Source organism: Gallus gallus, chromosome 3 (assembly GCF_016699485.2).
Source record: "Gallus gallus isolate bGalGal1 chromosome 3, bGalGal1.mat.broiler.GRCg7b, whole genome shotgun sequence".
Taxonomy (NCBI): Eukaryota; Metazoa; Chordata; class Aves; order Galliformes; family Phasianidae; genus Gallus; species Gallus gallus.
Genome location: NC_052534.1, coordinates 31952775 through 31978857, shown reverse-complemented (window position 1 = coordinate 31978857; position 26083 = coordinate 31952775). Strand labels below are relative to the sequence as shown.

Below are 26083 nucleotides of genomic sequence, written 5' to 3'. Positions count from 1 at the left end.
TCTTACAGTTCTTGGACAACCCTTTAAAATGAATTTATTTTAGTACTGAGAATGAGATATTTAGAGGAAAAGAATTGCTGGCATCAAATCTTTTGCATGCAGAGCACTGTGCAGTCTCATCATATCTTAGTAGTAATCCCTCGTCCTAAGACAAGATTTTCTTCTTCTGACAGTCATGTCCCATCCCACATATCGCAATCAGATTCTCCTTAAGCAGCATCATGCACTTCTGAAACTCTAATACTTATTTTATTAGTCCATGTGTATGAAATTCCCATGTGTTTGGGAGTGGGTGAAGGAAGTGGGGAGAAAGGAACCGCTGTATTAGGAGGAGTTTCTTGGCAGCAGTGACCGGACTTAGAAACTGTGATCCTACTATTTGTATCTTAATAATTCACTGATGTTTTTCGAAGACTGGTTCACCTTCAACTATTCTTTCCTTTCCTATTTTTTTCTAGTGGTATCTTATTAAATTGATCCAAATGAATCTAGTAATGTGGAATTCCTATTTCCAAGTCAGCACATGATGTATTGAATTATTTCAGCCACACAACAGTTGCTGTTAGAAATGCTGTGTTCAGAAGAGTCAAAGTCTCTAGCTTTTGCCAATATAGTGAGACCTGGTGAAGACTGGCTAGAATCATGGAATTGTTGGTAACTGACTTTGCTGCTACCCTTGCAGTTGTTGTACACAGAGAGTAAAGTAGTATGGTCTGTCTTGTTGCATGGGATGGATTCACTGCTGATGTATTCAGGGCATGTCGTCCTCAAGGAAGTACTTATTCCCAGTAGGAAGCTATTTTGATAAAGTCATTGGTTGAGGGCTGTCTTTCTTTGATTATTGTGCTAGTTTTTTGCTGTGTTTGATTCAGTTGAAATTTTTCTAGAATTTAGTTTTATATTTTGTTTTATATTTCATCTAAAGCCTATCCTCACATTAAAATGTTTGTGTTGAAAGTACAGTTATATTAGCCTGAGACATTCAGAAACACATCTGTCTCTTTCTAAAGTCACATTGCTTTAATATCCTTCTGAAATCAACCAATTCCATGTGTGTAAACTCAGTTTATGCATTTTATACATTTTCAGTATTACATTTCATTCTGCTGTTGTTACTTTATCACCCTAAGCCCTCCTATTACCTTGTGTAAAAGGATTGTTCTCTGTATTGACATTACCTCATTGGCATTTCACAGTTCATAAGAAAAATCACTGAATGTGTTTCTATGTCTTGTGTAGAACTCTACTCTCCAGCTACATATTTCTCAAGCAGCATAATGAAAGTTGCCTTCTCTTTAATTGGTTTCCTACTCATTGCATCATTTCTGTTTAGTCCTGTACCCCCTGTTGAATCATTGGTTGAATTTCTGAACGATTAGTTATAACAATGTCGAGAAAAAACAAGTATTTTGTAATAATGAAGCTTTCCTATGCTGTTAGAGTTACAGTGACGTGTAAGCATGTAATGCAGATTTCCAGACCTCTGAAAGGTAGTTTTCCTTCAGTGTTAGCTTTTTGAAGTGTTTCCTATCCTCAAACTGCTTAATTCGAATACGCCCTTGAAGCTGTTAGTAGCCCATCTGGGGCTGGATCTCTTCCCTGTGAATACATTGCATGATTTGGGATTCAGGTTCTAGATGAAGGTTTTTTAAGCACAAGTGGATAAAGCCCACAAACAAATTACCTCCTGATATTTTCAGCAATGAATCTCAGATGATAGCAGCTGACTTTCATGAGTAGATTGCACTTGTCTTTATTCTTTAGTACTTTTTACTTGTAATGCAGAGCCTTAGGAGGAAATCCGGTTTTACTTGTCTTTCATGTTGAACTTGTGATAATTTTACTAACAATGAATTTAAAGTTATTGTTATGGCTACATGTCAGGGTGAAAATTGCATGCATTGAATTTTATTTACAGGTGAATCTCTAGCCCTGGCTCTTTTCTTTTTTTTTCCCTTTTTTTTCTCAGAGCTAAACTCTGTTCCTGTAAAATTGGCAAGTTCACTCAGTTTTCTGAAAAAATGCCCTGTTTAAATCTGTGGAATGGAGTTTTCAAGAGGCCTGTGCATATGTACCAGATGATACTTCAGTTTGTGACTGGCTGTAATTTTCCATGTCTTTTAAAATGTTTCAGTAAAAAGAAATGTGCATAGCTAGATGTGAAGTCAGAAAGCAGGCCAGAATCAATGATTCTCACAATGCTAAATTTCTTTATAGAGAATATTTCTCAAAACCTATTGAGAATCTAAGTCCACAGCTTGTAATATTGTATTGCCAGAAATTTAAATATGAGAGGACATTAATTTTAGTAACAACCAGCTTCTCAGAAGGCATCATTTTTAGCATCTTATTAGAAGGATTGCCTGTGGAGTTCTGAACAGATTATTCTGATGTCCTCGTCTGGCACTGACATAACACTAGTAAGTTCAGATGTGAGCAGTAGTCTTTATTGAATTCAGCAAACTTTACCTGTATGTTGAACAGACAGAATTTTGATTATATTTTATATATGGCATGATGAAGATGAGGGCACTCTTCAGCATCTGTTCTTGAGAGGCAATGTTTGTCAGTCAGTCATCCATTCTTGATGTATAAATGTCAAAATTCAGAATTCTTTTGAGGATAACTCAATACATAAATGATTAATCAAGGACAGGATTGCCTTGAGACTGGGTTGTCTAGTTAGTATGTCAACTGACTGTTCAAATTTAAAGTAATTTAACAGCACAAACTACTTAGGATAAGACACCATCATCCTGTTTGTATACCACTGTCCTAGCCACTTTGACCCTTTTAATAAAGTATATTAATTTTGCGTGTAAGAATGTGTTTTGCACTTCCAAAAAGCAGTGTCACTAAACAAATCATAACAATCAAAGCAAAACAGAAGATTGAAAGTGAAAACATATTTAGCCATGAGGTCCTGAAGAAGTCACTATTTCGCTATATTTTACTTCATATTTAAGTCAGGGAGCCGCACTTTGAAAGCTGTCCTAAACACAAATCTGGACACAAATGACTTAAAGAAACATTCCAACTAAAAAATATTCCTGTTGTTTCTATGTCTGTAGATTCTTTTTGTTCTATTTCTCCTGCACCTTTGCATTTGTACCTTATTCTTCCTTGACCTATGTTCTGTGAGCCTGCTGATTATGCACAGCCACCCAAACACTTCATCTCTGTGACAGAGTGCACTTCAGAAAATGAATGGTACTCATCAATCCAACCTGTGTGGTTCCAGGATTATTCACGCGTCAGTTCAGAGCGTCAGCAGGAAATGTCATAATTTACACCACATGAGAGGTCAAAACAGAGTTTAATTTCTTTTATAATACCACCAATTTCTTCTAATTAATTTAATTCTAATTAATTAATTTTATATACCACCAATCCAACATCCTTCCTTGCCACAAAAGGCTAATAAAACATAATAACAGACTTCAGGAGGAAGGTCTTTTAGTCTAACATCTCTAAGTTTTAATCACCTCTTCCAGTATTACAGTTGTATTTTTGAGAGGCAAGTTTTAATCAGCAAACAGGTGGCAGCAAACACTCTAAGTAAGAAATAAAGGCTTTTACATTCCAGCCTTTCAATTCTATTTGAAATACGTAGACTAGAACTAAAAGTTGCTGTATATTGAAGAGACACCTATTAAATGAATGTGGTGCGTCACAACTTTATGTTATTTTAAATGCTTTATTAAAGGCTGACAGTCATGGATGTTGGTTGGATGTGCATAACTTCACAAAATCAAGTTAGTATAGGATATTGTATCTACTCCTCAAATTCTTAACTGGAACTGAAGATATACCATTGTATCCATTTGTCTAGTATAAACTATTTTTGCTTTGCAATCATCTACATGTGTTCTTCACAGGAGAAGAGCTGTGTACGGGCCTCATATCAGGCTGCTCCCTGGACTGTTCCTTCGGGTTCCAGACTGATGCCCACAACTGTGAGATCTGTCAGTGCCGTCCACGGCCCAAGAAATGCAAACCTATTGTATGTGACAAGTACTGTCCCTTTGGATACTTGTAAGTATTCTTATTCTAAACTTATATGCTTAGGCCTGTTTGATATGCCTGTATGTATTGAAAATATGCAAAAACTGGGAATGTATACTTGTGTTCACTTTGAAAAAATCAGGGACAATATGAGAAAAAAGAGATGTCGTTACTTAATGTAAGATTAAAGTATTCTTCAAATCAGTTTGGATGTTAGCGCTGAACTTGTGTAAATGGATATGTATATATCCATATATCTTGTTACTTGAGATACAGAATCAAGCTTGTCCCTTTGTAAGTAATAGAAGCTCATTACAGGAAACAATGGTCGTAAGAGTGATGGGGCTAATAATGACTGATTCATTCAATTCCTTTGACGTATTATAACGGTGAACATATTATAACGGTGAACTGCAGCGGTCATTGTCATGAACCCGGAAAAAAGCTCAAATCACAAACCAATGTTTTAGTGGGGTGACTCAAAAGTTCAAGCACTGAGAATTTAAAACCTAAAAAATACAATATATAAAAGATGTTGTTGAAAGGAAGCAGCTACTGATGTTAGTGTAGTTGCCATGGATGTTAGGTGATCATCATTTGCCTAGTGAGAAGAAGACATTTGCAACTGCAGGCTTTGTTTGACGTCATGAACAAGCATTATGCCCTTTAGGACTGTTCTGTGGGCTGGCACCAAACGACCTGGTTCATCTTCAAATAGAAGGTCTTATGAAATGATAACATTAAATCTCTCACAGAATTACACTTTTTGTAGTTAGGAGTAGTACTTTTTACCCTCTATGTGTGATTGCCTTCAAATATTGACCTACAGAGGAAAATTAAAAATTTCAGTGTTCGTTCTGTACTTCAGTAAGTTGAAACACACACTTTTTTCTCTTTTTTCTAACTAAAGTATGCGTAAAGCAGTTATATTAGTAAATCTGTGTGAATTATCACACAAAGGGATTTTAGAAATTACAGCAAATAATAATAAGCATGGTATAGTAGCATGCAGTAAGATAAAGGTGCCTTAAAAGCAAGCTGATGTGAAGCTCATGCTACCACGTCAAGAGCCCATTCTTTGGGATGGTCTTTCAGTTGCATTTTTGTACGCATAAATTGAGCTTGAAACATCCTAAAGCTAATTTGAAAATCATCAATTTAAATTCTGACTTTAGATGAAGGGTGTAGTTTAATGACACAAAATGTTTGGTTGTTTTTTTTAAAATGTTTGATGCTTAATAATGCTATCGTATGTTTTTTATTTTTTTAAAAAAAAGGAAATAAGCAACCTAATCTTGTCATTGTCTACAAAATATATATTAATAATGACACTGATGTTAATGAATTGAATAATGTTAGTGATAACCATGAATATGACAATTTGTAGCATGAAGGGCTAAAATTGTAGTGAGAAGTTTTTTAAGACCATTTTACTTCAAATCTCACTTTAGCAGTATAATTATTTAGTCTTGTAGTAATATAGTACGTTCATGAGTCAAAGGCATACAGATCTGTATTATCTGCCATGGCTTGAAACTACCAAATGTTTGTTGCCATTCACATGAGAAGAGAACGTGCCAGCAACATTGATGTGTATACTGAAAGTAACTGAATGTTAAGGACAATTTTCTTTACTTGATCAGTCACTTTAGAGGTTGTTTTTGCTTTAACCATGACATTTAGACAGTTAAGGTATCCTGCTGACCTTTAAAAAATTATTTTGGTAATCTAGGAAGAACAAGCATGGCTGTGAAATCTGTCGATGTAAGAAATGCCCAGAAATGCCTTGTGGTAAAATCTGCCCAATGGGCTTCCAGCAGAACAGCCACGGGTGTGTTATCTGCAAATGCAGAGGTAGGTGTTGCCATTTATCACTACGACATGTTTTCAAAACATCTGGAAGTCAGGTCAAAGGAATGCTGCACAGAACTTGTACGAATTGAAATGCCATACCATAAATCTATGGAAAGAAATCTATGTAAGAAATTCTTAAATACAAAATTTTCACAAAAGTACTGCTATGAGATTTCAGAGCCTGTGGGTATTTACTGAGATACTTCACAGATTTGTCCATACTTCATTATCACCTCTGATGTTTTTCACTGCTTGAGTTTTCAAAACTTGATCTCACACTCCTGTTTAAAAAAAAAAAAAAAATTCTCACACTGCCCCCTAGAATGTATTCTGTTTTATCAGTAAAAACAAAATGTCCTGAGATTAAACACTGGATCATTAATCGTTAACAACTCATCCGAGAATAGTTAGGGCAACTATCAGTAGGTTCTGGGGGAGCCAGGAGTCCTTCTTAAAACTTTGATCCAAAATTCCTAAGTAGGATGAGTGAGTTGGTAAGTAACCTGCCTGTGAATTAGCTCCACTTTCTAATCTGTGTCTTCTGGAATTAACTTATGCTAGAGAAAATAAAAGTAGAACCACAGAAATACAGAGGTCAGATAGTCCTCTAAAAAAAGATGAGTCCATTTCTCTGCCCTCACGTAATGCCAAGTATATCTGGATAATCCTCAACAGATGTTTGTCTATGATTTCACTTCTTAAGAACCTCCAATCTCAAAAAAACAAAAAGTTCTACTCCAAACTCTCTAACTTATATTGTCCTGTGGTTACCAATATGAGATACTTTAAAATGAGTTTTCATGTATTTCCATCTTCCTTTTTGAGAATTAAACCATCTACTTATTTTCCTAAGCTCAGCAGACTCAGGGAACAATTTATCACCATTCTCTTTAGAACTCTGGCAATATTTAAGGGTTTGCAATTAGAGACTCCTAAATGTATTATTCTCAAAGTCAATGAAACCCAGGTCTTGTGATCTCTATGCACAGTTCTGAATCTGGATACTGCACTTCTGCAGCAGCAAAAAAAAATGCTCACTGGTACAGATAGTAGAGCTGCATTTAAATGTCTGATGCTCCCGTACTGTACCTTAGGCTGAACTTGCCTTTTCTGCAGTGGTGTAACATTCCTGACTTGTATTTTCCTTGTAAGCTACTATTATTCTCAGTTTATTTTCAGCTCTACTTCTGGGTATTGAGTTATTCTCATTTTGTATTTGGGAACCTGATTTCTTCTTTAAGTATTTCCTTTTGTACATTTAATTGAAAACTGAAAAATGAGAACAATCTCCAACTGTTGTGTTAATCTTGAATATCTGCTTATGTGCTTGCTTCGTTTTTCCTAATTTTGGAGTAGACGTAAGAATATCTTAGTAAAAAAATGCCTGAATTGGTCAGATTTTTTAAAACATTTATCAATAATGATTTATCAGTAATGATTTTAATGTAGGACAGAATTCAAAAAGGAATCTATATATCATCTGGTATTACAATTTGAATGTGTAGTAACTGTGTGCAACTGTTTCGTATTGTTTCTGTTCAATGCCTGGCTTTTAGAAGCATGGTACCCATTTGACTTTTTTTTCCTACATTTCACAAAACAGCATGGTAGTGCAATATCTGTGTACTGAGTTCTTATTCAAATGCTGTGCAGCAAGCCCACTTCATAGCATCTGCTTGTCATTCCTAGGCCACCATTGAGAGATCCACCACAGCTGGAGTGCTGTTAGTTTTTTGATGGGTTTGTGATTTTTTTTTTAATTAACTAGAAACATGTTTTAACAATTCTTCTCATTCTGCACCATCTTTTCAAATGAATAATTGACAAGCATATTAATACAAACAGCTTTACATATGTAAGTGTTGATGTACTACTGAAAGCAAGTCAGTTCACTGACAAACTGACCTAAAATCCTCCGTCATGATGATGTGGATGAGGGATTGTTAGGATCTAAATTCACTGCTGATTAACAGAGAATTTATTGAGGCTGAGTCCTTCTGCACTTAAATACCCCTTAAGATCCAAATGAGACTTTATCCTCCCTAGACCAAAAGCCTTCTTGTTCTGGCTGAGTGCAAGTAACACAGCAGTCCAATCAATTGTATTTTCATCTCAATAAAACCCAGGAATGAGGGATAAAAAATGTCAGAGCAGTCATCTTCCAAACATCATTTATAATAGATAACACAAGTAATTCCTTGTAGGTAGTGTTTTATGAAATATTTCCAGTATCTGGCATGACCCCTTTTTAGAACATGCTTGTAATTTTTTTAATACATGGTACACACAGAGCCATCCTTAGCTCTTGTAAATACCTTTATATTCTACTAGCTATCGGGTACTCACATTACAGATAATATCTAAAACTATTCTGTTTAATTTTAAATGTGCTTCATGTTTTCTACCATTTCTGTACATTATTTAGCCAGTACTGCATTACTGCATGATTAAAGACGGTATAAGCACAACAGAAATAAGTGATTGTATTTTTCAAGGAAATAAATTCTGCTGTGCCTTCAGTATACCTTTGAATTACTTAATATGTCTCAACTTTACTTTATTCTATATATAAATGATACATTTATTAATAACTTGATCTCATATGTCCTTTAAAAATAAATGCAAGCCAGGCGTGCAGTACTTATGTTTTTCTAAGCAACGCATGCTTATTAGGAAATTACATTTTCTTTTGACTTCTTGCAGAGGCAACTGCTTCTCTTATGCCTCCAGTTAAAACAGGCTCTTGCCTGTCAATGGATGGGCGCCGACATGAAAATGAGGAGAGTTGGCACGATGGATGCAGGGAATGTTACTGTCACAATGGACGGGAAATGTGTGCCTTGATCACCTGCCCTGTTCCTAATTGTGGCAACCCCACCATACATCCAGGGCAGTGTTGCCCATCATGTCCAGGTAACATGCTGTCTTGTGCGTTCTTTGTAATTGGGCTTCTTTTCACATATGTGTGGTGTTTTCTACTACATGAAAACTCGTTCTGTAATAAGTATAAATGAAGGTTTCTATGTCCAAATATAACATCATGAATGGCTTTCATTGAGATCTCATATCTGAAAAATGGCTACTTGAATATATGAAACGGGTGTGTTGTAAGTCCTAATATGTTAATCTTTGGTGCACTGAAATCCTTAAACAAGAAACAGTTTCCAGTTTATATGAGCTATAATAGCAAATATTATGAGCTGTTGCATTTTCTTTTTTATTTTTAAGTGTAATCTTATTAAAATTCATCTCCCTTTGCCAGCTCCTCAGAGGAGTAGGCTTTTAAAGAGATGTCTTCAGCAATTGAATATCATGATTCTGTGTTCTGAGGGAATATTCCACTACCACCAATGGTAGAAAATGATTTTAATTCTTTCAGGGAGAAGGCCAGCACAATAACTGCTGCATTCCAATATAATTGTGATAAGAAGTGATTAAATGGAAAGCATTTATGAAAGAACTTTAGAGTATTAGAATGTGGACAGATGATGAGTAATTCCCTCTGTCTTCAGATTGATTTCTACAGTATTTTATATGCTGAATAGATTAGTTTGTAATAGCGTGATATTGTCTATGGCTTGATCATGAGTCATGTTACAAGTAGGAACAAGGCTCATGGTGCTAATAGGAATAATGAAATAGTAAGAACGCACTTGCATGATTCAAGCAATTATGAATGGTTTCAAATTCCTTGAAAAGAACAGGAAATCTTAGGAACAAAATATATAGCTAAATCCTCTTTCTGAAAGAGACAGAAAAGAGTGTATCCTTTCTAGGATATCATAGGATCATAGAATCATAGTATCTTTTGAGTTGGAAGGGACCCTAAAAAACCGTCTAATCCAAGTCCCCTACGGTGAACAGGGACACCTACAGATACATCAGGTGCTCAGAGCCTTGTTTGGCCTGACCTTGAATATCTCCAAGGGTGGCACATGCACCACCTCTCTGGACAACCTATGCCAGTGCCTCACCACCCCTACTGTAAAAAACTTCTTCCTCATATCTAATCTAAATCACCCCTTTTTTAGTTTGAAACCATTTTCCCTTGTCCTGCTGTAAAGAGTCTGTCCCTTTCTCTCTTGTACCCTTCAGACATTAAAAGGCGTCTCTCAGGTCTCCCCCGGAGCCTTCTCCTCCAGGCTGAGCAGCTCCAGACAGTAGATCTTTTCAGAGAATTCTTCAACAAATGGTGATCTCCAATCCATTTTGCACCCTGTTGTAAGCAGAAAAACATAGTCCTTAAAAGGATATGGGACTGCAAAATGTTGATCTGCCTGTCAGCCCCTCTCAGCATGTACCATTTGCTCCCAGTATTGAGGCTGGGCATGGTGTCTGTGGTTCCAGTGCCAGTCATGCTGTTGCTTTTGGCACAGTTTTTTTTACAGAGCCAGAGCTATTTCTAATACTAGGTAATTTAGCAGTGGTTACTGAGGCTGAGCAATTTCTGCTTAGCATCATATTAATGACAACCATTATTGAAATTGTTAGCTGACTTGGAAACATGAAGAAAGTTACTCCCAATATTTATGCACACTTGAGGATGCATCCTTTACTTGCTTCCTTCTCTCCCATTATTAAGCATCTGGCTGGTTTTATCAGTTTGTATGTAAGATTTTTGCCACGTCAGAGTGCAGTGCTATCCTGGTAGAGTCCAGATATTGTCCTAAAGATATGATATCTACCTAGATTTCTCTGCCTAACATCCTTTGCTCCTTGCAGGGTACTTGTCATCTAGCTTCCGTGCTAGCAAAGCCATACTTGGTGCAAACTTATATGATGCTAGGGCAAACAGAGATGAGTTTCTTTGAGTTCGTTACATGTGAGTGTATTAATTAATATGGCCAAATTTGTTTATACGGGGTTATCTTTCTCCAAGGTTTTCTGTTTGTTTGCTACATACTTCTGATTTTAGTTTGCGTTGTATTGATTCCACGCTGATGCTATTAAATGAATATCATGACTTTTGACAGATAGGAATGTAGTTGTATTTATGAGGTTGTGAGCATGACAGTCAAATGTATCTAACATAAATAATTAACAGTTCTAATGTAGGGAGTTTTAAATCACACTTTTAGCCTACTGACAGGGAAGTGGCAGCTCTTGGAAATCTCTTTTCAGACTGAAAAAGTTGTTGATGCTCAATTTCACATTTGGTTTTCAACAGAACAAGAAATACTTTGCTAAAACACTCATTAAAACCATTCTTCTATATATGATGAGATTCAAGTGGATTGTCCCAGTTCTTATGGAAAGCTCCAGATTTCCTGCAAGATTTAGAAAGCCATTAACTTCTAGTGTTTTGCAGAACCATGCTTCTCAGAAAGACTGTGCTTGCCTTGCTAGTTACTCCATTAGGAATATAGTAATTGCACATTTGCAGCAACTCAATTGCAATACTATATCAATACCAAAGCTGGTCAGGGAGCTGTAAGCAGTACTCTCTGGTTAGACATTTATGAGTATGAGCAGTATATAAGCTGTGACTTTGCAAAGAACGTAATGCAAAGCTTGCCTGACTTTGGATGTTTTTGCGTAAAATGTAATAGATTGTTCCATCTGAAATAAGTCAGTGAGTGACAGGGCAGCAGACTAGCTGTCATTTCAAGTGTAGTAAATGCTACTGAATCCTATTTTCTGTTCAGAAATGTATGCAATGGGAAAAAGGTGACATAAGCTAATCACTGATAGATGAGTTAATTCCCTTAAGGAAGAAATATCAAAGTACTTTCTGAACAGGGAAAGATCAGCCTTGATCTATTTTCTTGAGCTCTACTTGTCATTTGCCAGAAGAGAAAGCAAGTGATGGAACTGGGCATCTTCTATGAAGCAACACCACAGAACAAAGTGCACAAACTTAATTCATCAGACAAATACAATATTATTAAGAATGTGGTGAGAAGCACATGCACTTAGTTAGCCTTGGGCTATCCAAATGACAAAAGTAGGAGAGAGAGACCTACAGAAAATGGTTTGGGGGTACTGAATCATTACCTGGAGGTCACTTTCTAATCCCTTCCCTTCACAGCACAGGAATTCTGAGGGTGCTCGGTTCTTAATGCCCAATATCAGTTGGGTTGAATTGAGGCCAAAGAGCAATATGCACTTACAAGCCTGCAGCTTCACACTGCAACAGGTTAAACTCATGGCTCATGGAATTGAATAAAGTATGCTAAGTGGGGCAGCTAGATTCCTATATGCAGTGCATGGAGAAAGCTTGTTGGCTGATGCCAGATCCACGGTAACCAGCATGTTAACCTATCATCTATTTAAATTTATTAGAAAATATTGCAAAGTTGTTGTTTTGAAATTCATCCATTATGTGCAGTGGGAGCTTTTTAACCAGGCTGTGCAAGTGTAGTCCATGACAGAATTTCACTGATGTTAATTGCTTAAACACTGTCTAAATGCAGGACAGGTGTCTTTTTTATTTTTAAAATACCCATTGGTGAAGAGAGCTCCCCCATTATTTTAATGTCCTAGTGGTTGGAAGATACTCATGCCGATCAAGGGTTCAACTTGAAGGAGGTCAAATCCATTCTCTAACTGCCTGGATTTCTAATCCAGGCTGGATGAGTCTAGGGCTGTAGGCTTAATGTAATCAATTGTGTGAAAAGGAGCCTAAGATTAATTTGGTGAGATAATCACTGAAAATAAAAGTCTACTCACTGGGTTCATCTTGGGTACTGTTTTTACTTTCAGCCATTACTGCAGATTATTTTTTTTAACTTTTAATTTTTCTTTGTGAAACAATCTCTCAGTGAGATATTTCCACTGGTGTTAAGTGCTTTTAAGTCTTTAGGGGCTACAAGTGGAGGTTATCTGGTTTTGGTTTTAGTCTGGCATTGAATGTTACAGGCACAAATCACATCAGAATTTTATCATAGGCAGTTGAATCTTCTCAAATCCCGGATGGCATACATACTTATCCACCCCTTCAGGAATTTTGCATTTATGTTAATATTTAGTAATTAAGGAATTGTGCAATTCAAATAAATTTTCAGAAAATGACAGTTGTCTCTAGGAATTTCTGTGTTACAGATTGGTTTGATTTCTTTCCAAAATTCCAAGAGTACTTGGTTATCTCTGATGTATATTAACCAGCATTTATTCATATTGATTCCCAAGGTGTTCCTTGCTCATCTTTTTTACATTTGAGATACAAGTAATTGACACAGAGTTAAAAAGAGTTTCCGTACGAGTGGATTTATAGCTGTTTTTTTTAAGCATTTTCAATAATAATAGCAAGGTTGAGTATATGTTTTAATCATTGGAATCACAGTTGATTTTTCTTATTTTCTAATTCTGTTTTTTCCAGATGAAATAATTGTGCAGAAGCCAGAGCTCACTAGTCCATCAATCTGTCATGCTCCTGGTGGAGAATACTTTGTAGAAGGAGAAACGTGGAACATTGACTCTTGCACACAATGTACATGCCATAGTGGCCGAGTCCTGTGTGAGACTGAAGTCTGTCCTCCTCTGCTTTGTCAAAACCCCACTCGCACACAGGACTCCTGCTGTCCTCAGTGCCCAGGTATATATTGACAGCTAGTTTTCATCAGTCTTTTCTTGATTTTAGAATTTATGTTATGAATACTAGTTGTTTCAGTGTGTGCACGGTTGGTTGTTGCTTTGCCTTTTTCCTGTAGCATTTTGGAGTTTAAGCCTGCAGTCTTCCCATTTCAACTGCAAAATTTGACTGTGTGCAATAGTTATCTTATCTGCTGGGGGAATTGTGGTCCTGAAGTTTGGACACCTTCTCTGAAGGAAATCTAATAACGTAAGGGTTAGATACTGGGGATTTGGTCACAAAAGAACATTTGCTGTTTTTATCTTCACTTGATATGATTTGAGAGTGACTTGAAGGCAGCTGACTAATATCAGACCATTCCAGCCCAGCAGTAAACTGCCTCACAGTGTCAGGAAGGTAACAGGGTTTGCTTTTCCCTAGGGATAGAAATAGAATTATAAATAAATGTGAATTTCTGTTTTACATAGCAAATGGGGTTTAATGCAGTGGAAATTCAGTACAGACCTAGGATCTGTATGTAAACTCATTGAGAAAATATTTTTCTTTATTTAAAAACAAAATCTAAACATTTTACTTAAAAAAAACAAAACAAACAAACAAACAAAAAAAAAACCTAGGCTTTGCCATTTCTTCCTCAGGGTGTTTGTTGGTTTGGGAGTTGTTATTTTTCCTGACAACATGTTTTCATGTTAGCCTGTTCTCCCAACAACCGTTTTTCTAATTCTTATTAACTGTGAACATTTATTTTGTTTAACTTCAAAATTCTATTTGGAGAAGTTCATCCTTCTTCACTGGCTATGTGAGAAACTTAGTCTCCTATTTTGCATAGTTAGATTGAGAACCTGATCTGAGTTCACTTATGAATCTTTTTCTCTTCTTTCTTACGTGTTCTCTGCACCTAGACTCATATTTTTGGATCTATAATGTCTGTTAAGATACAGCTTCACTGCAGAAATATCTCCCCCATGTGAGTGCCTGAGAATCAAAGCCAACACATCAGTATCAAGATGAAGCCTGATCAAGCTCCATCTGTTTCTCCGCAGTTTATAATTATCTCCTATAAGTCTGGAGAAGATGATAGCAGCATAATAGCTTTTGACTTTGCATCGCAGAAGGTCTGGAACTGAATCTGAGATTCAGCTTTCAGACTTAAAATTCAGTATCTCAGATTTAAGATGAAGTCCTATACGCCCCTCCATTTAGAACACTAAATCCCTTTCTGAGAGGCTGCTTCTGGTAATGATCATTACATGGTTTCACTTTTTGTTTGCTTGGTTAGTTGTTGTGTTTGTTTGTTTGTTTGTTTGTTTTTTGAGTAAACTCTGTAAAGGTTTACATCAACTTTATTCTAGAGCATATAATGAGATCCTTATGAACTGCAGGTACTGAACTGGCATGCATGACAAGGATGAACCCTATGCAGAAGAAATACCAAAGAAGTTAGCTACTGTAAGTTAACTAACTTAATTTGTTTATATTTACAGATGAGCCTCTTCAGCCTTCTTTGTCAAGCAACGTCAGCATGCCCAGTTACTGCAAAAATGATGAAGGAGATATTTTTCTGACAGCTGAGTCCTGGAAGCCCAACGTCTGCACCAGCTGCATCTGCATGGACGGTGTAATTAGATGCTACTCTGAGTCTTGCCCACCAGTATCCTGTGAGAGACCTGTTTTGAGAAAGGGACAGTGTTGTCCTTACTGTATTGGTGAGCAAATAAAAATAGTCCGTAACTTACTACTCCTTTCTTGGGAAAAAGAAAGATTTATTTTCAAGTTGAAATATGTTTTCATGTTTTGGGGAAATGCCATTTGTGCCTTCTGTTGAACTGAAGATTAAAATCAGCAATTTCAAGGTACAAGTGCAGAAATATAATGATGTAGTTTTCATACAGACTTGAGGATTTAAAGGAAGGTCTGATTGATAACATATATGTTGTGTTATATCAAGATATGCAATACCTCGGATAAAAGATTACAACTGCAGATGATAAACAGAAGCATATGAAATTCCACAGAATGTGGAATGAAACCTTCATGTTTCTTATTTTTTTGCTCATTTCTTTAGAACTGTGAAGAGCATCTTGGTAGAGGTAGGGGCTATTCCTTCCTATTGGTTCTTCCTTCCTATTTTCATGTAATAGTTGATGAAATATTTAGTAGTCAGACTGTAGTAACAAGACTTCTTCATTTTTTGGAATTTCAAAAATGATGCCGGATTTTAGCACTGTATTTTCTTCTACTTCCTTCTGGATCCAGATCTTGTCCATGTCTAACAAGTCAGCACAGATTTAAATTCAAAATCTTGCAGGCAATGGATGCTTTGTTGTTTTCCGAATCCTCAAATTCATCCTGTGTTCAACATTTTTCTTTCTTGTGCAAAGAAAGATTAATTAGGAAATATAACAGTCTTCATTAGACAGGATAACGGGATATCCATTTGATGAGTGATAAGATTAGTCTTATGCACAAAACAACATTGGCATGATATGTTCACGAGATGTATTTGATCTCCTGGTGAAGTTAGAGGAAATATGAGAAAAGGCAAGTAGAGCTGCACACTGTCTTTTGAACTGCATTTTTCCATGTGGGTTCTCACTGTACTTCTCCTTTGTTTCCACTCTTCGCGAGTGCTTGTTGCTGTTGTAGCCTTCATCTTTATCCTGTGTTTATACTCTTATAAAGATGGACACCAAGCAGGAGATAAGCATAGGATCTTCCTTTAAAGATTCAGAGGTGCAACACTGCTACTCTGAGTTTCTTGGTTCATTTTTATAAAAAGCACTGTATGTATTAAATTTTGGTGTGTTCTATATAAACTCATGAAACCTGAGCAACTTAAAGGACTTCTCCAGAAATTATATTTCTGAAAAATCTATGAAACGTGTGGAGAAGGTCTTTTAACTATAGCTGGGATTTCTTCTTAGCTATTTTTCACTGTTTTATTTTGGGAAAAGATCAAGTCTGCGTGCAATTGGCCATCCCAACACTGCTCTGTTTTCCTTCAACAGAAGATACAGTACCAAAGAAAGTGGTCTGCCACTTCAATGGAAAAACATATGCAGATGAGGAACGCTGGGACATTGACAGCTGCACGCACTGCTACTGCCTGCAGGGCCAGACTCTCTGCTCCACTGTCAGCTGCCCACCCCTCCCCTGTGCTGAACCCATCAATGTGGAGGGAAGCTGCTGTCCCATGTGCCCAGGTAATGCGATGTAACAACTTAGGTTATTATAGTGCTCTTTTCCACAACTGACAATCAGGTTTTTTATTATTTTTTTTAACATCAGTCCATATTGAATGATGTCATGGAGACATTTAGGCTTCAGGAAAATGGATAGCAGATAGGCACATTGTGCAAACATATAGTTTGAATTTTACTTACTCTCAGAACTGCGGATTCAAAAATTGATGTGTTTTTTTTTTTTTTACTTCTGCTGTTTGCTGGTATACAAAGTTATGAAAATAATCAAGTAGGAAAATGAGTTTTGCACTTCTGCATATTTGCCCAGTAATTAACATTTCTGTCCCTTCTAGGTCACTACTTTTCAAATATTTCATTATTAACGTATTTTAACTTGATATGTATGTAATATGAAATTGTTTTAGCTGTGGACACAAGGGGCATAAGAATTGCAACTGTTTTTTACAGCTGCTCCTGACATTTTTGCAGGTGTTTGCCTTCTTGTTGAGTCAGCTAGTAACTCCTTCTGGCAGGACAGTTCAACAGTAGCCTCTCTTTCAATTCTCCTACTTTGGGGATTATAAGAGAGGAAAAAAAGAAGAAAAAGAAAAAGAAAAAGAAATTCAGTTATGTATCAGCTGGAAGGCTGTAGCCCTGGCTTGGCATTTTTGATATCTAGTATCACTAAGCAAGCCTTAGCCATCTATTCTGAAATGGTATTTTAAAAAGCAAAACGTTCTTTGCAGGACTATTCCTTTTACATTAGTATAATGATTATGGCAACATGCATGTATCTTGTATACAGCGGAAATTTTTTAACACAAATTAAGGATATTAATTCGAATTAAAACCAAATCCTATAGCTGTAATGGTGAAAATTCTAAAACAAATGAAAAGATTCGTAATACAAAGCACTGCAGATAGCCAGACATATCTACTGAATTAAGAGCAGCACCAGAAAATTAAGAAGCTTGTAATTTGTGAAAGACATTTATCTCATTTTGCAGAGATGTATGTACCTGAACCTACTAACATCCCTATTGAGAAGACAAATCATCGAGGAGATGTTGAACTAGAAGTGCCAAACTGGTCAACACCAAGTGAGAATGACATCATCCACATTCACAGAGGTAAGATCTGATATAAATGGGGCTAACTTAGATCTGTGACTATTCCCCATGTTTTAATGTGCTTATTTCTTTCAATTCTGGTAGCATCTGTGTAATGCTTTGAAAAAGATGGTTATCTGAGAATATTATTCAGTACTGTAACTGTTAAATGTATTCGTTTTGAGCAAAGAGAACTCAGTCTATTAAAGTATACTTAAGCAATTTGATCTCATTATCATTACATCGGCAGCTTGGAAGACACATCTGTGTTGATAAGACAGAGTTCTGTACAGTTATGAATATGATAAACTGGTGAATGAGGAATGATTCTGCAGTGTCTTTTTCATACACAAGCTAGAAAGCAGGATGCTGTTATGCCATAGGCATCAATGAACTTTGATTTGGTCCATTTGACATTCTTGTATTGAAAGATAAAAACAAGAACGTACAATACCTCCACAGAATTGCAGGTGTTGGAGAGGGACCTCTGGAGATCATCAGGTCCAACTCCCTACTAAAGCAGGTTCCCTACAGTAGGTTGCACAGGAAAGTGTCCAGATGACTCTTAACTACCTCCAGAGAAGGAGACTCCACAACCTCTCTAGGCAGTCTGTTCCAGCTCCATCACCCTAACAGTGAAGCTCTTCCTCATGTTTGAATGGAACTTCCTGTGTTATAGTTTTTGTCCATTGCCCCCTATTCTATTCTGCACACCACTTAAAAGAGTCTCACCCCATACTCTTGAGTCCCACACTGAATATATCATAGAAAAAGGGCTGAGGATCAGAACTCTTCAGTGTAATGACATATGACTTTTAAAATTGTCTAATGGTGTAAATCCATCTTTGGTTTTAAAACTACACTACCCTACAGGGTAGGGGAAAACACTGTATGTCACTCTATTTGCTAACTTTTTCTAATTGAAGGACTATTCAAATTTGCATATATTTTTTTCTGTATCCAAGTATCAAATCATAGCATACTACTACTTGTTGGCTAGGAGAAAAAATACCTGAAATATAACTACTTTACAAAACTATAGAGTTACGCTTTTTATAATTGCAACATTTTCATGTTTCAGAGGCATTCTTAGTTGGCTTGTGTCAATCCTGGCTGAGAAGCTGTAAATGCTCACTGGAAACTGTGTGGGAACACTGTCACTGAAAGTGATCATGCTTTGAAATTACATGAAAAACTGAGTCTATTAGACTGCCAGTGGACTGTTTTCGCAGGCTGAGTGGTGCAAGTATTGTAATAATTTCTTAACAGGAGAGAACAGACAGGACTGAACTGCTCTATCAGCTTAAAAAAACTAAAAATGGTTAAAAAAAAAACCTTTTCATTGTAGGACTAGCAGGTTTTCTGCTGCACAGAAATATGGCATAGGTTTTCTATGAGTGGGAATTTGGTTGTGATCAGATATGATGAAGTGAATGCAACTGAGCTGTCACAGTTGCTTATTATTGCTCCTTTAGATTCCATCCAATTTCCTCTTTTTAATGGCCTTTTCCTGGCTAATACAGTCACTACTCCAAGTACTAGCTTTCAGTTATTCTAATTTATATATAAAAAAGGGACATTTCAGGAGAAGAAGTCCAAATTCATGAAAATGACAAGGCTTGTGACTAAGACTTCTATATTATTTATGGATAAGGGCCCATTTATCATTACTAATGTCAAATGCCCACATTTGTCTTGCAGACATGAATCATCTCCAGGGAGAGTACAGAAGTGGAAATGGACCACACCCCAGTGAAGATGCGTCAGTTAGCTCTGTTGCCTTGGTGACAGTTCCAATCACGATAGCTCTGCTAGTAATCATTGTCTTTCTGCTCATCAATCAGAAAAAGCAGTGGATTCCAGTGTCCTGCTACAAAGCTCCAACAAAGGTGCCATATTCATGCCTATTTCCAGGTTCTCACCTTTCTGAGAAATGAGATTGACTAGAATATTCTGTGAGATGCAGTTGAATTCACATCATACAAATTCAGTTATTTTTCATTTAAGCCTGAATCCTTTTTATACCTTTGAGGCTGGTGGTGTTTATTTAATCTCCTGAATAATTATTTTCATTATCGAATGAATGCCAGTAATTTCTTGCTTGATGCAGTGATGAGTGGAGACTGGATAGAAATCAAGTTCAGCAAAAAAATCCAAAAAAATTCCCAACTTTATATGTGTGTACATAATTGTATGCAGTTCTCATCTGCAGTCATCACCTGGGAGAACGGCTTTGTTTTCTAAACTTCCATCTTCTTTCAAAGTATTGTCCAACATCAGGTACCATAACTACCAGTAATGTTCATCACATTTTCTAATAACTGCATCGTAGTGGACAATTTTAACATAAAATCACTGGTTGGTTGCAAAAAGTTTAATGAATTTGAGACCAATAAAGATTTTTATTACAGATTTTATTTATACTAGAAATATCATAGACTAAACACTGTTGTTCAGCCTATCCAGTGATAACACAATCCCATGAAATGGCACTTTTAATAGTCGAGTGTACTATTTCAGAGGATATCTTTTATTTTTTTCTGGAGTTGTTACTGATATTATAAACCATTACTATATAGCTTTTCATCTCTTTTATCTTCCTGATGCTAATGAAATAAAATAATTTAGTATTTTGAGCAAAAATATTCCCACAATCCTGGTTGTTCCTAGGAGTTTTGGGGTTGGAACTACTTTTCAGAGGAGTACATGCTTCATTATGCCCTTTAAGCTTCATGTCATCTTTCTGCTTTCTTTACGATGGCTGTAGGAGAAAGGTTTTGCAGCTTGTAGATATTTAAATATGCTGAGAAAGCAGAAAAAATATATATACGTTTGATGTTAATCTAAAAATCGACACATTGGTACTAAGCTATATAATAGCATACAGGATTAGATAATTGTATTGAAGAGCTTTAGAAGAATTGGTCGTTAAAGGACAATGACACATGGGATCCAGTTGAAGATGGGTACATTGTTGAAGAAAACATACTGCTTGTTTCTCTGTCAGGAATGACAGGTTTTTCCACAATTCTCTGAGAGATTTTGCATTTCTGCTATACATTCTCAAATTTAGTCTAGGAAATAAATGGGAGATCTTGTCTACTGCCGTTCCTGCTCCTTGTCACATAAAATAGCACTTTAATATTGTAAAATGTGGCCTTATTTTGTGGGCTTTTTTTCCTTGTTTTGTTGTAAACGCTTTTCTTACCTGTGAGTCAACTGGTTTCCATAGAATTGCTCCTTAAGGTAACAGAATCGCACGTTTAATGGAGGAGACAATCAACTTCAATTGCTTGAATAAAAATAAAAGAAATCTCTCCCATTATCCTAGTGGTACTGTCACCAGGAACAAAACGTTCTTGAAAACGATCAGCTATAAAGAGGCTATTAAAGTCTTGGAAACAACCTCCTGCACCTCTGAGGCAACAAGTTTAAGCCCTTGCGTAGTGGGAGACTAATAGATAACAGTTTAACCGGGAAAAGAGAATACCAGAACTTTACTGAGAAGATGAAAAATAGTGATTTGTAAGAGGTTGTTGGTTTGTTATTGTGCTTGGCATAAACCTTTACCAAGCTTAGCAAGAGTCCAAACTGTTTCATTGCCAGTTTGATTTCCCTTTGTGTTTATGGGTTTGTACCACAGACATCTGCTAACTGTGGGTCAAATACAGAACAAAAAAATAACTGATTCAGTGTTCTCTTTCTGTCTTAACAGCCATCTTGCCTAAACAATCAACTGGTGTATGTGGACTGCAAGAAAGGTACCATGGTCCAGGTGGACAGTTCTCAGAGGATGCTAAGAATTGCAGACCCGGATTCAAGATACAGCGGATTTTACAGCATGCAGAAACAGAACAACCTACAGGCAGATAATTTCTATCAGACAGTTTGAAGAATTGCACCCTTACCAAGGATTTAAGAATGAGAGAGAGATAGAGAGAGAGTGAGAGAGAGAGAGAGAGAGAGAGAGAGAGACTAAGTCTGCTATTAAAATAAAGCTAGAATTGTGCACTTGCTTAGTGGATTGTATTGGGTTTGTGACTACATGTACAGCTCTAAGACCTTACTGGGATGAGCTCTGACTCCTGCAATGTGCCAGAAAAAGCATTCCCACTTTTCCTTGAGATAACTGACCAAGTGTTTTCTTAGAACCAAAGTTTTAAAACTTGTTAAGGTGTATTTGCTTGTAACATAGCTATAGAGTTTTTTTGGGAGGGGGAATCAGGGGCTAGGGGTAGGCAATGAGGTAAAAGGAAGTTTCAGAGAAGAAAAGCTGGTCATGCTTGGCTGGAGAAGAAAATGAATAAATACTGCCAAGCAGCAGGACAGTGGCTTTTCTTGTTGTCCTGAAATTGCATCTGTTGCAGCAAATCCTAACCCCAGGTAAAAAAAAAAAATACAAAGGTCTGATGTTTTCTTTCCAGCTGTTGCTACAATAATATAGAACAGAATTTGTCACATCACAGGTGTGGTGTAGCTGCAAGTATTTTTCTATATGTTGAGAAGCTGCGGTAGTTAATGAAATAGCAAGGAAAAGGTTATAGCAGAAAATAAAGGGTGGGTTTATTAAGGATGTACAAAATTATACCTTGTGCTGCTTTTTGTTTTTTGTTTTATTTTTGTTTTCTTCAAAGCTGATTGGCTAGATTAGCCAGACTTTGGCAGAGTTAGCAAATGACTGAGGCCTAAGTAATTCCTGAAATGAGCACTGGATCTTTTGACAGCAGTATTGAAGGAAGGAAGGAAAAGTCAAGAACACCATGCAGTTCCAGGGGCTTTTGTTTGTTTGTCTGTCTGTTGTGGTTTCGTTTTGTTATTTGATATCAATCTCTGGTTGTTCATACAGGAGAAGGAAAACTATTTTTTTGTTGGACAAAGCTCTTGCTTAAAAGAGAGTAAAAAAGAGACTGTTTTAAGGTTGTTGGTTTGTTTTTTTTTTTTCCTGTTGATGTTCTTATTTACTGGTATGCAGATTTAGAAACTACTTCCATGCTAGGAAGCTGCTTAATTTTAATTGTATATTACTCAAGCACCTTTTTTGAAGCTCAGAAAAAAAAAGGAGATCATGCTTCTTTAAACTTTAGCATTATAGGAATATTTATGTAAATATAATTATGCTAAAAACAACAAAAAGTATTTGTATGTTTGTGTATATATATGTATATACAAATGCATGTAGGTATACGTATGTATATATACATGCATGTGTATGTACACTATACGTATATATACTGTATATATAAAATACTATGTATACAGTATATATTTTTTCTATTTTTTTTCTTGTTGAATGTATTTTTATCTGAGAGAGATTTTACCCAGAGCAGAAACAGATAAACAGGCATTCCATATCAGTGCTTAATCACTTGTGAGTTTAGAAAAGACGAGAAAAGAGCATCTCATTCTACCTACAGTTTGATTTGATTTGAAAGTGTTTGTGTGTGTGTGCGTGTGTGTGTGCACTCTTGTGTTTGCGTGTGTACAGTACGTGCACGATTATAGCAGTAAGCGTTGCTCTTGCTACTTGCTACATTTCAGGGTGTTTCTTATTTTTCTTTTCCTGCTTAGCCTTAAAAAGGCTTTTTAATGAATGCATTGGCTAGAGACACTGATGACAATATACATGCAGCACTAATCAGCTCCATAGAATAACACCATCAGCTCCTGGATTTTCTGTTGTTTTTTTCTTTCTTTTATTTCTTTATTATTTTTTTTTTCAAACAATTGTTTGAAACAACTACTGGAATATTGTCCACATTAAGCTGGAAGTTTGTTGTAGCTTGCCTCATTTATAACTCTGGCTGTATAATACAATGTTAACTTTCCAAACAGGTCTTGGCACTTTTATACTAATTACCCATTTGTGCATTGCCTTTTTTCTTTTACAAATGCTTGTCATAAGAGACACAGATACCCAGTATGCTTAATGTGAAAAGAAAATGTATTTTTTGTAAAGGAACTCTCAAGTATTGTTGTAAATACTTGGTCAGAGGTTGCTGAACTTTAAAAACTGAAAAGAAAAAAAAAACCTAATTTATTATTATAATGACCTAATTTATTAATCTGAAGATTAACAATTTTTTTGTTTGTTTTAGAATATCAAAAAGGTGTTCTAGCTGTTTGCATCAAAGCAAAAAATAGGTGTATCATTAAGGGTCAACATTTTTTCTGCTTATGTAACTTCCATTTCCAACCACCAATAAGAAAAAATGTGGTCTCCCCAGCGTTTTGTACTCAATCTGATATTGAAACAGAGACGTTTCTGTCCAGTTACTACAAAGATCTTGTCAAGACGAGACATCCATTCCTTGCATAAGAGTAAGCAGTCTTTATCCAGAAATTGTAAATGCTTGCTTTTGTTTTACAATCAAGGCCATATTCTGAAAATATTAGCAGGATATAGGACATGGTGTAAAATGTTTTTTATTATTATTATTTTATTATTATTATTTTAAAGATATGATTTATCCTATGTGCTGTATCCATTACACTCTTTTACTTTGGTTCCTGTTGTGCTCTTGTAAGAGAAATGCAGATATAATTTTCTGAACAATAGATGCATATGTGGCACTCGGAGTGCACTGCGGTTCAGCAGATTGCTTGTTTACTTTTTTAACTGTAAGGCGGTTTCTTGTAATTTGGCTCTTGGCAGCACAATAAAAAAAAATTTTAAACCTACTGCTGTCTATTTTCTTAAATCTTCATATTTACTACTTCCACACGCTCATCCTTGAGACATTCGTTTAGATCTTTATGTTATGATGAGTCATTTATTGTCTTCGATCAGAACAGTTCAGAAAGTACTGCAGAAGAACTGTTTGCAGTTACAGAAAGCTTTGGTTTCTACACTAAAGAATTTTCACACTGAAGTGCGATCAAAAATAAAGTTCTGTCTCTGATGTTCACTCCATCTGGTCCAGCCATACCTCCCACAATCACACAGGACTGTGACACAAGGTCCTATAGAAGGGCTGTGGGATCACAATTTGACCCTTCAAGGACTTTGTAGAATCATAGAATTGTTTGAGGTGGAAGGGACCCTCAAAGGCCATCTAGTCCAACTCCCCTGCAGTGAACAAGGACACCTAAAGCTACATCAGGGTGTTCAGAGCCCAATCCAGCCTGACCTTGAATGTCTCCAGGGACAGGGCACCCATCTCTCTGGGCAACCTGTGCCAGTGCCTCACCACCCTAAAAATCATAGAATTGTAGAATGGCTTGAGTAGGAAGGAAACTCAAGGATCACCAAACTCCAACCCTCCTGCCACAGGCACGGCCACCAACCTCCATATCTAATACTAGATCAGGCTGCCCAGGGCCTCATCCAACCTGACCTTTACCCTTACTGTAAAAAAATTTCTTCCTTATATCCAACCTAACACTGCCCTCTTCGTGTTCGAACCACTTCCCCTTGTCCTGTCACAACAGACCTTGATAAAGAGGCAGTCCCCTTCCTTCTCATAACCCCCCTTCAGATACTGAAAGGCCACTCTCAGGTCTCCCCAGAGCATTCTCTTCTCCAGGCAGAACAGCTCCAGCTCTCTTAGCCTGTCCTTATAGGGAAGGTGTTCCATCCCTTGGATCATTCATTTACCTATTTGCCTGATCCAGCATTTTTGTTCCTTCCTGACTATGTCTATGGAAGGCTGTCTTGTAGAGCACTATCTTTAAATGCTGCCTGTGAAGACCTTGCTTTGTCATCTGCATAGAGCAGGAAATAACTCTATGCTAATGTATAAAATGATGGGGCATCCACATCTGAACACTCAAAGCAGTCCTGGCCTCCTTTGCAGTATCATCAGTATCAGAAAAGATTGTATTTGGAATGCCTATGTAGATCAGAGATGCTTTGTCTCTTTCTAAACACCAAGTGGGAAAAATGAAAAGAAACTTAAGGCTCAAAACAAACAGAAGTTAAGCAGAGAAACCTAGAAATACAGAATGATTGAGGTTGGAAAAGATGTACAAGATCAAGTCCAACCATCCACCGAACCTACCGAGTCCCAGCACTAAACCTTAGTGCCACACCCACACATCTCTTAAATACTGCCAGGGATGGAGACTGTACCACCTCCCCATGCAGCCCATTCCTATGCTTGACCATCCTCACCACAAAGAAATTCTTCCTGATATTCAACCTAACCCTTCTCTGGTGCAACTTGAGGCTGTTGGCTCGTGTCCCATCACTTGCTGGGTGAGAAGAGGCCAACACCCCCCTCACAACAAGCTCCTTTTAGGCAGCTGGAGGGATCCAGGTCTCCCCTCAGCCTTCTTTCTCTGAACTGCCCCAGTTCCCCCAGCTGCTCCTAAGTGTTGTTTTCCAGTCCCTTCACTAGGTTCACTGGTCTTCTCTGGACACGTTCAACCCATTAGATCTCCTGTACTGAGGGGCTCAAAGCTGA

General features: G+C 36.8%; 1 protein-coding gene across 3 annotated transcripts in view; it reads left to right on the top strand.

Moving 5' to 3' along the window:
- CRIM1 (cysteine rich transmembrane BMP regulator 1) overlaps positions 1 to 24361 on the top strand; it is a 163582-nt gene extending 139221 nt beyond the window's left edge. For 2 of the 3 annotated variants that reach the window (XM_046938405.1, XM_046938404.1), the window contains exons 8-16: positions 3879 to 4035; positions 5738 to 5859; positions 8563 to 8772; positions 13178 to 13393; positions 14875 to 15096; positions 16399 to 16593; positions 17580 to 17702; positions 19383 to 19570; positions 21397 to 24359. In XM_046938405.1, the coding sequence (XP_046794361.1) occupies positions 3879 to 4035; positions 5738 to 5859; positions 8563 to 8772; positions 13178 to 13393; positions 14875 to 15096; positions 16399 to 16593; positions 17580 to 17702; positions 19383 to 19570; positions 21397 to 21573 (1610 nt within the window). In that variant the 3' untranslated portion in view covers positions 21574 to 24359. Of the gene's footprint in view, positions 1 to 3878; positions 4036 to 5737; positions 5860 to 8562; positions 8773 to 13177; positions 13394 to 14874; positions 15097 to 16398; positions 16594 to 17579; positions 17703 to 19382; positions 19571 to 21396 lie in introns of all 3 variants that reach the window. The other variant, NM_204425.2, reaches the window with a different exon arrangement.
- Positions 24362 to 26083: the final 1722 nt, after the last annotated feature.